This window comes from Eulemur rufifrons, chromosome 7, assembly GCF_041146395.1.
Source record: "Eulemur rufifrons isolate Redbay chromosome 7, OSU_ERuf_1, whole genome shotgun sequence".
NCBI lineage: Eukaryota > Metazoa > Chordata > Mammalia > Primates > Lemuridae > Eulemur > Eulemur rufifrons.
In genome coordinates this window covers 251,971,815-251,987,373 of record NC_090989.1, presented here as the reverse complement: position 1 = coordinate 251,987,373, position 15,559 = coordinate 251,971,815, and the positions used below count along the sequence as shown (strand labels likewise).

The 15,559-nt window shown below is 51.1% G+C and overlaps 1 protein-coding gene across 3 annotated transcripts; it reads right to left on the bottom strand.

The window, feature by feature from the left end:
• Nucleotides 1-5,937: 5,937 nt before the first annotated feature.
• Nucleotides 5,938-14,672, bottom strand: DNAJB5 (DnaJ heat shock protein family (Hsp40) member B5). 3 transcript variants are annotated; one of them, XM_069474390.1, is made up of 5 exons: nucleotides 14,587-14,672; nucleotides 13,612-13,924; nucleotides 11,000-11,244; nucleotides 7,519-8,120; nucleotides 5,938-7,358 (listed from the first exon to the last, which is right to left on the bottom strand). In XM_069474390.1, the coding sequence occupies exons 2-5, from the start codon at nucleotides 13,791-13,793 to the stop codon at nucleotides 7,125-7,127; spliced, it is 1,263 nt and encodes a 420-aa protein (XP_069330491.1). In that variant the 5' UTR covers nucleotides 13,794-13,924; nucleotides 14,587-14,672; the 3' UTR covers nucleotides 5,938-7,124. The 3 variants fall into 3 exon arrangements, with proteins under 3 accessions (XP_069330491.1, XP_069330492.1, XP_069330493.1); XM_069474391.1 differs by having other exon boundaries at nucleotides 13,612-13,756; XM_069474392.1 differs by having other exon boundaries at nucleotides 13,612-13,753.
• Between the last annotated feature and the right edge of the window lie 887 nt (nucleotides 14,673-15,559).

Genomic DNA, 15,559 nt, shown 5'->3' with positions numbered 1-15,559 from the left:
TCAGTGGCCACAGGTGAGACGGAGTCCTGAGGGGCAGAAGCTGAACCTGCCCTGTAGACCCAGGACGGCATCTCTGGAGGCTGAGCCGTGGTGAGGCCTTGTGCAGACGGGACAGGCTGCAACCTTCTAGAAGGGAGGCAACCGCCTTCCGAACTCAGGTATTGGTACATTACTGTGGTTTTTGAGGGGCTCCTATGTGTCAGGTCCTGTTTGATAGGAACTCTAGCTATGTCCCGCTAGAGGTGGTAGAAAATGCTGTAGGTTTTTTTCCTTTTTTTTTTTTTTAGTAGAGATAGGTCTCGCTCTTGCTCAGGCTGGTCTTGAAATCCTGACCTCAAGCCATCCTTCTGCCTCAGCCTCCCAAAGTGTTAGGATTACAGGTGTGAGCCACAGCGCCCAGCCAGGAAATGCTGTTGTTTCTTTTAAAGTTTCCACCTTTATGATAGTATTATATACTGAATATAGAAGATATGAAAAGGTAACAGGAAGAATCCCATCAACTTCCGGTTTCAAAATAATTTCTATAGCAATTTGATGTATTTCTTTCTTGACTGTGCTATTCATATTTTGACATTGTTTAAATAATATCTAGTTTTTTTTTAAGGTAGGAAGTTCAGTTAACATTTTATCATAAACCTTTTCTACATACTGTAAACTCTTCCTAGACATCTTTTTTTTTTTTTTTGAGGCAGGGTCTTTCTCTGCTGCCCTAGCTAAAATGCAGTGGTGTCATCATAGCTCACTGCAGCCTCGAACTTTTGGGCTCAAGCGATCCTCCTGCCTCAGCCTCCTGAGTAGCTGGGACTACAGGGAAGTGCCATAGTGCCTGGCCCCTAGACATCATTTTTAATGATTATGGTATTTTTCTGAAGTGAATATACATGTAATTTAACCATTCTATTTTTTTTTTTTTTTACTTTTAGATGGTTTCCCATTTTTTGATACTGTAAGACTTGCTTAATATCTGTACATAACTGTACTTGCTTATAAACTGTCTTTTAAAAAAAAAAAAAACTTGTCTTAAATTTCAGAATATTTCCTAACCCTCAGTTCCACACTTGGGTGCTTCTCACTTTCCTTATGTGAGTTAGCCACTTGTGTGGTTAATTATTTCAGCATTGATTTCTTATATGAGCTTCAATCTCATAAATCGAATTGCTTGTGAAATATCTCCAAGCTTGATTTCCTGCAAGTACTCCAGGCCTAAGATCTGCATAATACAGGGCATTATATTCTTTTGTCCCTACCTGCTCTTCCTGTTGTATTCCCCAAATCAATTAGTACTACCTAGTCACCTAAACAAGAAATGTAGCCATTTTATGCTGCTTCCCTTTCATCCTTCTGTTAGGTAGTTAGTCACCAAATTTTTCATTTCAGTTATTATACTTTTCAACTCCAGAGCTTCTATTTGGTTTTTTTAAAAAATAATTTCTATGTCTTTATTGATAATCTCTATATAGTGAGCTATTGTTTTCACACATTTCTTTAGTTTTTTAGACAAAGTTTTTTTTAGTTCTTTGAACATATTTTAAATAGCTGATTTACAGTCTTTGTCTAGTAAGTCCAATGTTTGAGCTTCCTCAGGGTCACTTTTTATTGGTTACTTTTTCCCCCTGTGTATGTACATGGGCCATACTTTCTTGTTTCTTTGCATGTCTTATAGTTTTTGTTGAAGACTGTACATTTTAAAATAATATAATATGGCATCTCTGGAAATCAGTTTCTCCCCTCTCCAGGGTTTGTTGTTGTTGCTGTTTGTTGTTGTTGTTGTTGTTTGTTTGCATAGTGACTTCATTGAACGAACCCAGTAAATTTTGTATTCTTTGTTGTATGTGGCCACTGAAGTGTTTGCTTGCTTAGCTTAGTGGCCAGCCAATGGCTAGACAGAGATTTCATTAAATAATTGGACCCAATTACTCTTCTAGTCCTTGCTAAAGGAATATATACATATATTCTTCTGGAACTATTTTAGAGTCATTTGCTGCCATGCAAGATTACATAGACTCGCAACCACTGTGGAACACCAGAGACAAACCACAGCAGCTGCACAGTCCTTGGTAGCTTCCAAATTAAAAATCCCAGGGGGATGATTTGCAGCAGAAATAGAGCCAGCTCTTCTAGGGTCTCCCCTCTTTGCTCAGTGAGTCCCTAGTGAGTACTGACCTGGTTTCTGGTGATTGTTTGCACTGGAGTCTCATTTTATACAGTGGAATCCCTAATGGCTACCTTCCACCCCCTCAGTTTAAATATAAACTAAATATTCCCTACTGCTTCCCAGCTCCAAACCCTGTTTCATTCCCAGCACCTACCTAGCCCACCTTCAATCCTCATTCCCACTCCTATTGCCTTCTTCTCCACCTCAGATTAAGGCTTCTGGAGTATTGTTTTAGGGCCCAGATGAGGTACAGTCTCTTACCCCACCTGAAATTCAACGTCGGTTGTAGGAGATTGAAAATGTTTAGGTTTTACTCTCTGTGATCCAAAGATCTTAGGAAGTATTTAGTCTTTTGGCTTTCCAGGCCTATGTCCATTTTTCCATCTTCTTAGATAATTTCCAATATGCAATATTATTTGGAACCAACTACTTTCATCATCATAGCTCACTGCAACCTCAAATTCCTGGGCTCAAGCAATCTTCCTTGCTCAGCCTCCCAAGTAGCTGGGGCTACAGGTGTGCACAACCATGACTGACTAATTTTTATATTTTTTATATAGACGGGGTCTTGCTATGTCACTCAGGCTGGTCTTGAATTCCTGGCCTCAAGCGATCCTGCTACCTTGGCCTCCCCAAGTGCTAGGATTACAGGCGTGAGCCACTGCACCTGGCCAGAGCACCACCTTTGAAAGAGACTTATTTAACACTGGTGGGTCCTGGCCTGCAGGATCCAAGAGTCTCTGGCACTGATGTGGCCTCAGGGCAACTAACAGACACATCTCAGCAAAGGAACAATCATAGATTCTCACAGCCCTCTAGGTATTTATGGGCCAAAGCACCAAGGATCAAAGGAAGAATTGATTGGGCACTGAAGAAGCTTCCATGTGAGGGGCTCAGCAAAGTTCCAGCTTGGGAATTACCTAGGGAACAGTAATTCCCTTCCCTGATAAAGGGTCCCAAAGGTAACCTGTCTAGGAGTTTAGAACCCAGTGAGGATTTGGGGGGTACTGATTAGTCAGAGGAGACAAAAAAAGGACTTGTTGAGTTACTCGGGAATGGGTCAGGAAATGACTTAAATGATTTATCAATGAATTATCAATATGTTCAAGAGAGAATGTAGACTGGAAACAACTGGTAAATACCCTCAAGGTTTACTTGGGCAGGAAGCTGGGCAGATCTATCAGAGTAGGATCCCTATAAGATGTATATTATTCATGGCTTGCTGGAAACTATACATTGCTCCCTCCTGGGAAGTCCTGTAGCTGCTTAGAAACTAGAAATTTGGCACCATCAATGCAGGAACATTGCCTAAATATCTCTGAGAAGTTTCCTTCCTAAACCAGGCACTACACAGGCAATAGAAGCCCAGATGATGTCTTTTTAAGTGTGGCAGATGTAGAGCTTACCTTTCAAGGTCTTTGTATGGGGTACAAGAGAGGCAGTCCAGAGTCACTACAAGTCACACAAAAGCAGGACGTGACCCAAGAAATGAGAGTGGATTTATGTCCCAACAGACTCCAGCCATGGAGGAGCAGTGTCAAGAGGCAGAGGACAAAGAAGAGAGGGACTGGAGGGGCTCAACACAGAGGGAAGCATCTTCTGGGAGTTTCTACTTTAGGAAAAGGATGTTGGAGATTTAGGGATTCCTTCAAGAGCCATAGAAGCCAGGGAGATAGTGAAGTCCAAGGAGACTCCAGTTCCTAAGCCACAACTGGAAGATGCCCTGAGAGCCAATGAGCTGGGAAGCTAAATGGCTATCTGAGTAGTCAAGGGGCTCCAGGGGCCAAGGAATGCTCCCTACCACCAAGTGCTGGTTGCCCAAGATCCAGGATGGCCAAGCACTAAAGAGCATATTACTGTTGTACAAAATGAGCAATTGATTGTCATAGTTCTATCATTACAAAGTTACACACAGACACACAAACACAGATGCACACACTTACAACTACTATAAAATCATTCAGAGGCTTATCAAAGTAAAAAAACCCAATAAAGACCCCACCCCCTCAGGACCAAGCTGAACCATTCTTTCTCTGAGCTCCTGTCAGCTTTGACTTTTTTTTTTTTTTTTTTTGAGACAAGGTGTTGCTTTGTTTCCTGGCTAGAGTGTAATGATCATAGCCCACTGCAGTCTTGAACTTCTGGGCTCAAGCAATCCTCCCACCTCAGCCTCCCGAGTAGCTTAGTCTACAGGAGTGTGCCACTACATCCAGCTAACTTTTCAATTTTTTTTTTTTTTTTTTAGAGACGGGGTCTCACTGTGTTGCCCAGTCTGGTCTCGAAGTCCTAGCCTCAAGTGATCCTCCTGCCTCAGCCTACCAAAGTGCTGGAATTACAGAAGTGAGCCATCATGCCAACCTCTATCTTGACTTTTATGCAGCTATGTGTGTGTGCATGTGCATGTGTGTGTAGGTGGAGGGAGGGTGGTTACACAGGCATTAAAGGATGAGATATTCCCTCTAAGAAGAGTAAGGTCCAAATTGCAGGTAGAGTTGCAGAGTCAGCCTCAGGACTTTCCCATTGAAATGCCCCTTGCCTCAGATAGCCTGGCTTCTAGGGTCTCATAGTCCCATCTCCAGAGTATGCTCAGTGAGAACATGACTGTTTCTCAGATCCTGGGTCCACACAGAGGCCAGAGGTAGCAGTCTGGCCCAGCAGTGCAGGATCCCAAAGTTTCAGGCCTCAGGAAGAGTCAGGACAAGAATTTAGTCCCAAGTAGAGAGGGACTACCTTAGAAGCCCCAAAGCAGGAGAGCATTGAGTAGGGGTACAGGGTTGGAATCTCCCTGCCTGGGCCAGGAGATTAGCAGACACCCTTCTAAGCAAGACCCCCTGGTTTCTGCACTAGAAGGAGCAGGCTCCTACAAAACTATTAATACTTCAGGCAAAAGGATGAGGAGCTTTTTTTTAGTGTCTTTGTCCCCAGAAAAATGGCAAAGGCAGGAATGTCACTGTGAAAGCCTAGTAAAGTTAGTGCCAGCTTCTGTGTGGAGCCCAGGCCCAGCTGAGGGCAGTGCCGTCTTCATGGCACTTGGGACACTCATGCTAAGCCGGACATAACTGTCACGGGCCTGATTCTAGAAAAGACATAGACTTCATGCTCGGAAGAAAGTCAACCTCAGGAGATGGGCATTTCTGCAACTACAAGCTCCTTCCTACCCAGTTCCAAGGAAAGGGACAAGTAGCCATCATTCAGGCCTTGAGGGCCAGGCTTGTCTCAGCAGGGACAGGCAGGTCAGAGACCAGGCCAGACATCCCTAGAAAACTGTGAGATCCAAGGATTGGCAACTGTGTTCACTGCCTCCCAGGGAGCCTGTGTCCCTAGCCAGGCCCCGCCAGCATGGGCCAAGGATGCCAGGTACCTCTAGCTGCCCTCTCCACTGCCCAGGCTCTGATTTTGGGGAATCTCTTCTGGTCAGCCAGAAAGTTCTCCTCCATCCTCCCCTAGAAGGAAAACTCCTCTAACTCTAAGAGAAAATTTAGACGAGAAAATCTATTAGTTTTCATGCTAGCATTTCTTCTGAAGAAGATGATCTGTTTCTCATAATCATGGATATTTTTCCTTCCCAAATAGATGTGTTTCTTCTAATAGCTGAGTGGTATCTTCTGTCTTTTCTGTTTTGGGTATACATTTGGAAATCCCAGGAGTCTTAGAGGAAGGAAGGAGTCAGCTTCAGCTTATATTGAGGGCCTGCTTGGGCTGCTCAGTGGTGACTAGGAGGTTGACAGCGGCGCTGCTCACCTGCCCTCATCCCAGGTTCATTGCTCCTGCTCAGATGCCATATTTTTAAAATACTTTATTTTTTACATAATACTGTCATTACAAAAAAATACAAAAAAACTACTATAAAAACATTCAGGGGCTTGTCAAAGTGAGAAAACCTAAAGCCCCCACCCCAGGACTGGCTGAAGCAGTCTTCCCCCAGCTCCTTCACTATTTGACCTTTGTACAACTGTGGGAGTGGGGTGGGGTCACACAGGCATAAAAGGGCTGGAAATTCCCCACGCAGCCTCCAAGAAGGGTAAGAAATAAGTAGCTTCACATATCACAAAAGTAGGATTTGGAAGTTTGGGGGTGGCTAGACCCTGAGTTCAGAGGTGTGGGGAGAAACCTGTGACCCTGAGTCTCTTGGTGGAGAATAGCTGCCACCTGACCCCAAAGCTCCTTCCCTTCCTGATGAAGGCTGGGAGATGGGCCCTGCCCCCCCGCCTCTTAGCCTTAATACCTCAGGTCCCCCTTCCCCTCCCACTACCCTGAACACCCCTGAGAGGGAGGACAGAGCCTCCAGCTCTGCGAGCTGTACACAAGGCTGCTGTCAGGGAGGCTGCTGAGGGTCGGTTCCCCGCTCTGCCCCAGATGAAAAGTGTCTCGTGCTCAATGTCCCTGTTCTACAGGTTGTAGATCTTCCCTTCCCAACTCCTCTCCTCTCTCTCAGAGAGGCACAGGCAGCTCTAGGTGAGTGCTTTGTGTGTGTGAACATGTGTGCAATAACCTTGGACACTGTGGACCTGGGCTGGGGGTGGGAAAGCAATGTCCTTTCTACCCTCTTCCTCCCCCAACAGGAGGAAGCCAAAGGGAAGGGAGAGGAAAGATATTAGCAAAGCTGACAGGGGAAGAAGGGCATGCTATTTACAGGCGTGGACAAGGAACTCTATATCTTCAAGTAGCACTCAGGTCACCCTCCAGCCACTGGGTGGGAACTGGATTCAAAGCTAGTGACATGAAAATTGACCCCTGGCCTGGGCTAGCTCTCCCCACCTCCCTCCCACTCCCCCCAGGCAGCCCAGCTCTGAAAGGGGTCAGGGACGGTAATATTTTCCTGAAAACCAGTGGCTTTTTTTTTTTTTTTTTTTTTTTGCATTTTAGAAAAAGTTGCCAGTGTCCAGTGGACATCAAGCTGGATGCACATTGCATGGGGTGAGTGTGGGGGCTATTGCTGTGGTAGACTCTGGACTGGCTGGGGCAGAGCCTAGGAACAGGGTAGGTGTTGCTTAAGGATCTGTCGTGTCTGTGGTGTTAATCTGTCTGGGAAACGAACTTTGAACTCGACAATGAGGTCTCCCCGCTGAGTGGGCACCTTGGGGAAGGGAAGGCCCTCCCCACGGAGTCTCTTCACGGTGCCTGGCTTGATGACATCATTGCAGGGCAAAGGGATCACTCGGCCATCAATGGTGGGAATGTTCACGGTGCAGCCACACAGCGCCTGGGGAGAATGAGGCAGAGAGTGAGGAAAAGGTGGGGCAGGATGAGTGAGAAGGGAGGAAATAGATTGAAGTGGGGAAACAATGTGCCAGCTGGTGAGAAGGAGAGAAATGTCCCCTGGCATCCCCCCAACACACACACACAACCTAAGCAGGCCCCACCTCTTTGAGGCTGATCAGGGCACTGTAGAGCACATTGGTGCCATCTCGGCGGAAGTGTGCATGCGGCTTGTCTTTGAGCACAAAGACGATATCGGCAGGGATGTTGTCAGGTGTGGCATCGCCCTCTTTGGGGAAGGTGATCTTGGTGCCTTCCTTCCAGCCGCGCTTGATAACAATGTGCAGGATCTTGTCCTCTGTGCGCACAGTTCGCCCATCAGGGTTGAGGCGCCGCCTCGTGATCTTCATGCGCTTGGTGGAGCCGTGGTAGATCTCCTCCAGCGACACCCGCAGCTCGTGCACCACAGGTGGGTCCTGTACCTTGCGCCGGGGGTACAGTGGTTCTGGGGCTCGCCTGGGCCCCCTACTCAGCCCATTGAAGCCAAACCGGCCAAAGGCACCAAATGGGTCCTCATCTTCATCCACATCCATGTCATCTGGGTCAAAGCCACTGAAAGGCCGAGTGGAGCGGCTGCTGGCAAAGAAGATATCGAAGGGGTTGGAGCCACCAAAGAAGGAGGCGAATGTAGCATGGGGGTCCCCATGGAAGGTGTAGTGAAAAGAGCCACTGGAGCCACCTGACGTCCCACCGCCAGTCTTCAGGCCTGGAAGGGAGGAGAAGTTAGGGACAATGTGGTTTATCTTTCCCCACCCCAGTCTCTTCCCCCTGCCCTCTAGCTCCCGGTTCTTCGTGGGCCTGGAGAAAGAAGCGAGCTTTAACTCCTGTGGAGAGGGCCAGGCTAATAGAGTAAGGAAAGCTTCTGGCAAGATTAGTTTCTACTGTTAATTATGTATTTAATAATAATGCATATCTTGAGGTTCAAAGAGGCTGGGTTACCCAATAGGTGGAAAAGCCAGAAGAGGACTTAGAGGATGTGACTTCTAGTCCTATAATCTTTTCCATGTATTCATGGCCCAAAGATGTCTCACAAAGCCTTGGGTGACTAACCTGGTATCACATTACAAGTCATATCTGGCTCTCAAATGTTTGCTTATCTCCAAAGACATACAGGGTAAGAGGCAATCAGACAGGATTTGACCACACAGGGGGCAAGGAAGTGACTGGTCCCAAATGAGGTAGGGAAACAGTCCAGGAGAAAGCCCACTTTCACTCTGCTTCTAGCCATCCATTCTCCTTCCCTCTTCCTCTTTAACTCTTGCTCAAATGGGAAATCAGGAGGCCTTAGGCCTCAAAATAGCAGGAAGCTCTTCATCTCGTTAACTTGGAAATGAGCTATTTTTCTCGAAAAAGTTTTCCAATACTTTGTTCCCACACTCTGCTCAGTGTTACACAACTCCAGGGAGTATCATTCACACATCGTACAGACATAGACTACAATGGGAATGGAGCTCCCTGGAGTTATACAACAACAAGCCCCACACCCCGCATCTAGTACTGAGCAACAAAAATGCATGAATGGGCTGGCACATTGCAGGTGGTGACCCCAGATGCTGTCTCTGTCAGGTCCTATCTAGTGGGCTCAGATTCCTGGAGGCAGCCTTCATAGTGAGGAGGGGTTGATGGAAGTAGTAGAGGGTGTGGGGAGAGGGTTAACACTGAGAACTGCTCTAGAATACGTAGACTTCGCCGTGGGACCCAAGCTAGGAGAAGAGACCCTTTTCTTTGAGGCCTTCTATCTAGAATTTCAACTGGTCATGGAAGCCTGAGCCTAAATTAGCCTCTTATTTCTTGGAACCATAAGGGCAGATTTGGGTTTCATTAGAGAGGCCAAGTGGCAAACAGTTCAGGGGCTTGTGGCAGCTGCTTCTTCAACCCTCCCCCAATGCTTGGGGGGTCTCTTCTTTCCTTCTATTGAGGGGCCATCAAGCAAGTTCAAGAAGCTTGGCAGAGCTCAGTGAGGGGGGAGGGAGGTTGGGCTAGTGACGAAGGGAAGGGGTAAATTCTCTCTTTAGGGTTTCCTGCCCTACCTGTATCACCCCCTGCTCAAGCTGAGAACATCTTGTCCCCAGCCGGAGCTGCACACAGAGTGTGTGTGCACAACTGTGCTGGCTGGCTGTTGGGGAAGAGGCAGGGTAGACAGAATATAACCAACATTTCTAAGCTGTTTCTCCCTCCCCAGGCCCTGGAGGTCCCCTTAAGGCCATGCTGCATCCTCAGGGGCCCTCCTGGGATGGGGATCTGCATCAGAACCCAGTGTCTGGGCCTAAGGACTGGGTGTTGCCTCCTTCACTTAGGCTTGGTCATGCAGGAGTGAAGTGTCCTGAGGTAGCTCTCCCAGCTCCTGCCTTCCTCTCAAACAAGGGTGAGGCTGAATGGAGGCGTGCATGCAATTCCCAGACAAGTCACATGGTGGCATAGTGTCTGCACTGCTTCCCTCTCCCCACCCCTACCACTCCCATACCCTCCACCCCAGAGAAACATTTCTTAGCTGGGAGAATACTGGGGATTCCAGCAGGTACCTGGTGAATCTGGGAGTTGGCAACTCTAGGAGGTGAGCAGGAAACAAATGGAAGGAACTAGCAGCGTGGAGAATAAGAAAGGGGTTGGGAGGACTGGGGTGCACAGAGGGACATGGTACAGAAAGCAAGGAGGGAAAGAACATGCTTTAGAGCATCTGCTTTGTATCAGGTGCCGTCCATATCATTGGCCCATTTAGTTTTGACGAGCAGGTGGGGAGGGTGACAAGGAGGAGAATGTGAAAGAAAGGTGGATGCCGTTGGGGAGGAAGGGCAGTTCCTCCCAGGAAGGAGAGTCCTCAGCTGTGACAGTGTCTCTTAATATAGCCTGACAGGTGCCTGTGGCTGGCGGGTGGCAGGCAGCCCTGAGGGGCAGGCCCAGAATTAGCAGCTACATCATGCTCGTGGGATGTGCTGGGAGGGGCCACCCTCTCAGAGGCTTTATTTGGGCCTTTCCTGCCTCCCGCCTTGTGGCCACCAGCTACCCGAGGGAGGGGGTAAGATGCCAGCAGCAGTTCCCCTTCCACCCTTGGAGCCCTGCCACTTCCTCTGGGACATGAAGCTCCACCACTGTTCTGCTGGCCTGAAGTGGGCAGGGAGGAGGGGAAGGAAAGGGACAACCATTTCTGCTCAGAGCTCTGGTGGTTAATTCCCAGGCTGCTTAAGGGCCAGACTTTTATGCTGATGAATGTAAATGCTCTGTCCTCAGAGAGCCACACACTCCCTCTCCCCAGTCTTCCCCATCAGCCAATGAAGCAGCAGGGACTTCAGGCAGGACTAATAAGGCTGGGAAGGGAAGAAGGGAGGGGAAGCCTCTGGCTCTGGCTGCGGACCTCTCTAAGGCCTGAACTAGAGGAGGGAGAGGGGTGGAGAGAGGCGGGGAGACTACGGTAAGCAGAGGCTGGTTAGTAGGTGGTCTCCTCTCTCCTTTGGGTGTCAGTGCTGGAAACCCTTGCCTCCCTTACCCCCCTCCTCAGCCTGCAGTTCCCTGCTATGAGAACTGGTTCCCCCAGGACCCTGGCCAAGCTCAGGGGTCCAGGATTGGGCCAGAGTGCTGCCTGCTTACCTTCCTCCCCGTACTGGTCATACAGGCCCCGCTTCTTGGGGTCACTCAGCACATCATAGGCCTCTGCAATCTCCTTAAACTTCTCCTCAGCGTTGGGCTCTTTGTTCTTGTCTGGGTGGTACTTCAAGGCCATCTTCCGATAGGCTTTCTTGATCTCATCCTCATTGGCCCCCGATGGGATTCCAAGAATCTTGTAATAATCTTTTCCCATCACAGCCACTGGACCAGCACTGGTCTCCTTGTTTCTGAAAGAAACCCAGGGCCAATCCTTGATGCCTCTATTCTCTTCTGCCCCAGCCCTGCTCCTGATGGTCTTGCAGTCCCTAAATGACTCACTGTGTGACCTTCAGCAGGTCATGCCTGTTCTGTGGGCCTGTGTCTCCCCATCTGTAAAATGAAAGGTTTGGACTAGATGATCTCTTCCAGCTCTGACATTCTAGGATTCGGTGATTCCTTCCTCACCTCCTGGGTTTTCCCAGCAGGAAGCTGAATGTTGTGGCCCACTTCTTGGGGCTAGACTGAGGCCTAGGTCCTTGGGCCAGACTGAGGACCCCCGAGAGGCCCTGCTGGGTGAGGTGGCACCGTGGACTGACAGACCTATGCACAGAAGCTGGCGAAGGTCAGTGTACTGGGTGAGGTCACCTGAGCATCGTGGTCTCCTACGCCACGCCTCAGGCATGGTGCCCGGGCTGAGGGCAGCTGGGGCAGTGGCCCAGGACTGGGGACAGGCCTGGGTCTTCAGCCAGCTGTCCTGGCCAGCTAGGCTGAGTCAGGGTACGGGTGTCTAGAGTCCTCTCTGCCACTGGAGACCCCAGGCCCCCCTTTCTCCACCCCCCCCCCAGACTATGCTAAGCCTCCTGTGTGATTCAGATCAAAGGGTGACTCACAGCCTTTGGAAACTGCTGTTTCCAACTCCCTCATTAGCAGGGGGGTGACACTGTCCTTCCCCCAACCAGGGCAACAGTTCCCTTTACTCATTTCCCAGTGTCTACACACAAAACTGTGTGTGAAGACTTGTCTATGCCCCCTAAGCACGAGTGGTAGTGAACAAAAGCATGCTGGAGATAGGGCCTTCTTTAGACCCTTGCTGCTAGGACAAAACTGGGCACTAACCCCCGTTTCCTTAATACCTTCCCTGTAAGTCCTTCATTCTCCCCTGCCCCAGTGGCTCAGGGTCTGGCTCAGTGCCAGCCCCATACTCCTCTGATAGTCCCTTCTAGGCGGGGTGCTGCATTTGTCATATGAGAGAGACAACACAGGGCTCAGATTCTTCTGCTCTGATCTCCCTCCATCAATGTGTCTGTGGTGGATATGAAGGGAAGGGGACTGTCCTGTAGCTAGAGCTATTTGGGGGAATGGCCAGATGCCATTCTCCAGCCCTTCTGAGATTTGGCCAACCCCTGCCAAAGCTGGGAGAACCAGAGTCTTTCTAGCAATGTCCTGGGCTGGCAGCCACAGCTGAGGCCTCTTTTCTGCCTCTGACTGCTCCACAGCAGCCAGGTGTATAGGGTGTCCTGGCAGGAGGGAGGGCTGGAACTGGATTCGGGGGAGGCCTCCAAGGCCCCAGGTAGGCAGGGACAATGGCCCTCATTCCTGCCTCCATAGGGCCTGCTGCAGGTGGCTGGGTTGACTCATGGTTCTAGGAGTCACCTCACTCTGACGAAGAGAAGGCTCCATAAAGGCAGGTACTCCCCCATCTCCCCCCACCAGCATGTCACGCCTGTGGGGGAGACTGGGGTAGGGGGAGGCAGAGAAGAAAGAGCACCTGGGGGAGGGCAGCCATTTTCGGAAATGGCAGCATAAGCCGTCTCAGAGGGTGCTGGGGAGGTCTGCCATCACGGCCTCAGCCCACACCTTCTTCCCCCTGGGACTGGGAAGGAGCCCCGGCACAACAGGAGGGTGCCCTCAGAGAACTATAGCAGCTTCTAGGCAGAGGGCCAGTGGAACGGCTCAGCAACCCACTCACCCTCTTTTGCTGTCCCCGCATTACCTCCTCACCCGGCTGGCTTCCTCCCTGTACCCACCTGCCCGCTGCTCTAGACCATAATTCTCTTGCCTCCACAGACCACAGGCAGGCTCTTTCAGGACCTGCCTCCTTTTCCTCCTTCTTCTTTCCTCCCTCCTTCCCTCCCTCCCCTACCCACAGGCCACGTGTTGGAATGACAAAGGAGCCCCATGGCATGGCACTGCCTTTGATGGAGAAGGATGTTAACAAAGAGGCAGGAATGAAAAATGGGGAGAAATGGCAAGGAGGACTATTGAGGTGTCAGGAGGGGAGGTGGTTGGTACAGAAAATGAGGTACGAATGGAGGGGACATGAGAGGTGGAAATGGACAAGGCTGAGGTGGAAAATGGGTTACTGATGTGTTGAAAGGGAGAGATGCAGAGTGGAAACACGAGATGTTTGTGGGAAATGGATGCTGAAGGTTTGCGACAGGAGATGAATGATGAGGGAGGCACTTCATTCAAATGTAAGGGCGAGGCGGAAGGGGGGTTCTTGCATGTAATGGGGATGAGATGAGGATGAGATGAGGAAGCGAACAGGCAATGGAGGGATGGCTGATGTGGAGCATTTGGGTATGGGTGTGAGCGCCCTTCTCGGAGGGACTTACCGAAACTTTACAAACCCATTCAGCGTCCACGCTCGAAGTTTTAAGGGCTCCAGCTGAATTTTAAACATCAAGCTGGCTAAGAAGTCTTCTCCCCAGAAGTGTGGGAAGCTCCGGAAAGCTCCTCGGGCCTGCAGTGGGGGTGCTGCTGGGGGTGGGCAGGAGAGCGCGGTGCGCTTAAACATGCCCAGCCAAGCCCCTCACCTCTGATCGCTCCACCGGAGCCTGCTTGCGATGCTGCAGCTCGGGAAGCCACCTCCTCAGATGTCAGGGGCACTTGCCCAGCAAGGCCTGTCTGGTGCAGCAGGAGCCGGACCTGATCCCCGGTGTGGAGAGTGAAGGGAGAGGAGCCAGCGGCCACCTGCTGTCAGGTGCAGCAGTGTCTGGCTGATTGTGAGTGGCGGTATGGCAGTGCAAGCGTGTGCTTGTGAGTGGCAGCGTGTGTACCTGTGACAGGTGGGATTGTGAGGGCCTGAGAGGCAGTGAGCTCCTCTCGCCTCTCTCTGGGGAGGACCCGACCCCAATTCCCAAGAACCTACTCAATGAAGTCACTGACGGGGACTCCTCCCTCCCAGATAGGCGGGGAGGGGCGGGGCAGAGCAGAGCTCGGCCGGGACAAAAGGCGCGGCGAGGAAAGGAGGGGAGGGGAGGGGAGGGGGCTCGGGCGGGGGAGGGTGGTCGGTGATGTCACCGGTGCTGGCTGGCTGGCCTGCTCAGAAACGCCTCCGCCCTGCGGAACCCAATCCGACCCTCCCCTCCCCTTCTCTCCCCTCCGCTCTCCCGGCTCAGACGCTGGCTGCCCCCTGGAGAAGCAAGCCCGGGTCGCGGACACCGAGCACGTTGCAGACCCCGAGTCCCCGCACCGCCACGGCAGGAGAGCCTAATGGGCCCTCAGTGTCCCACCCCCCAGACACCAGGGCCCCTGGCTTTGCGACACCCCACTCCCAGGACCCCCGAGTCCTGGCTCGGCTCCCTCACCGGTGAGGAGCTGCGGGCGCCGCCGCGGTCGTCAGACAGCCGCTGCCCCCTCCCCCGGCTCCGGCTCCGCCGCCTCCACTCGGGACAGGAGTCGCCCGCCCGCCGGCCGCCGACAGCGGGACCGGGAGCCCGCCCCCACGGCTCCGCCTCCGCGCGGCCCATTGAGCCATGTGCCCGTCACTCAGCTCAGCCTCTGCTGTGATTGGGTAGCCTTCAACGAGCGGCTTGGTGATAGCCGCCTATTCCCCGCCCCTGTCACCCGGCCACACGCGCACACATTCTGGGCAATGATTGGCGTGGGTCTGATTGGTGCTCTCTGGGATCAATCAACCACGCCTCTTTGCCACTTCGTCGTGTCATTGGTGAAAAGGACAGAGGGCGGCAACTTCATGCGCCCTTTGATTTCATTGGTTCGTCTGTGGGACTCAGACCTGAGCCGGGAGGCATCTATATTAGTCCAATCTCCGGTTTGAGAAGGTGGGACGTACTGGCCACCGCTCGAATCCCAGGAGAATCTTCTGGAACCCGTGCAACGTCAAAGGCAGCCTTAAAGGAAAACTGCCCCCACCCGTTGGCCGTGACACCGCGCATTCTTTCCTTTCTTTAGAAGGGTAGGGGGGAGAGAGAATAGGGCACTCTGGGAGGTGTAGTTCCTGGACCAGGGCCAAAAGGTCACCCCTTCTCAACCGTCTTCCATCGCACCGTGAACCGACCTGGACCTGATCTGATTTAGCTTTACCTTATCATGACCCAGAGTTGACCTGACATGACCTAACTGGATCTCAAAACAGACCTCCAACGACTTTCAGAGTTTAAACGTCCTTCTGATCGCCCCTGTGAGGGTAACCTGGTGGCTCTCCTCACGTGTAGCACCTCCAGGACTCTTGGAGTCCCCTTTCCATCCTCTGGTGTAGTCCCCTCATCCTAGCTCCCTCACGGGCAGCTCTCGCTCAGCAATTCCCCACAGCGCCAT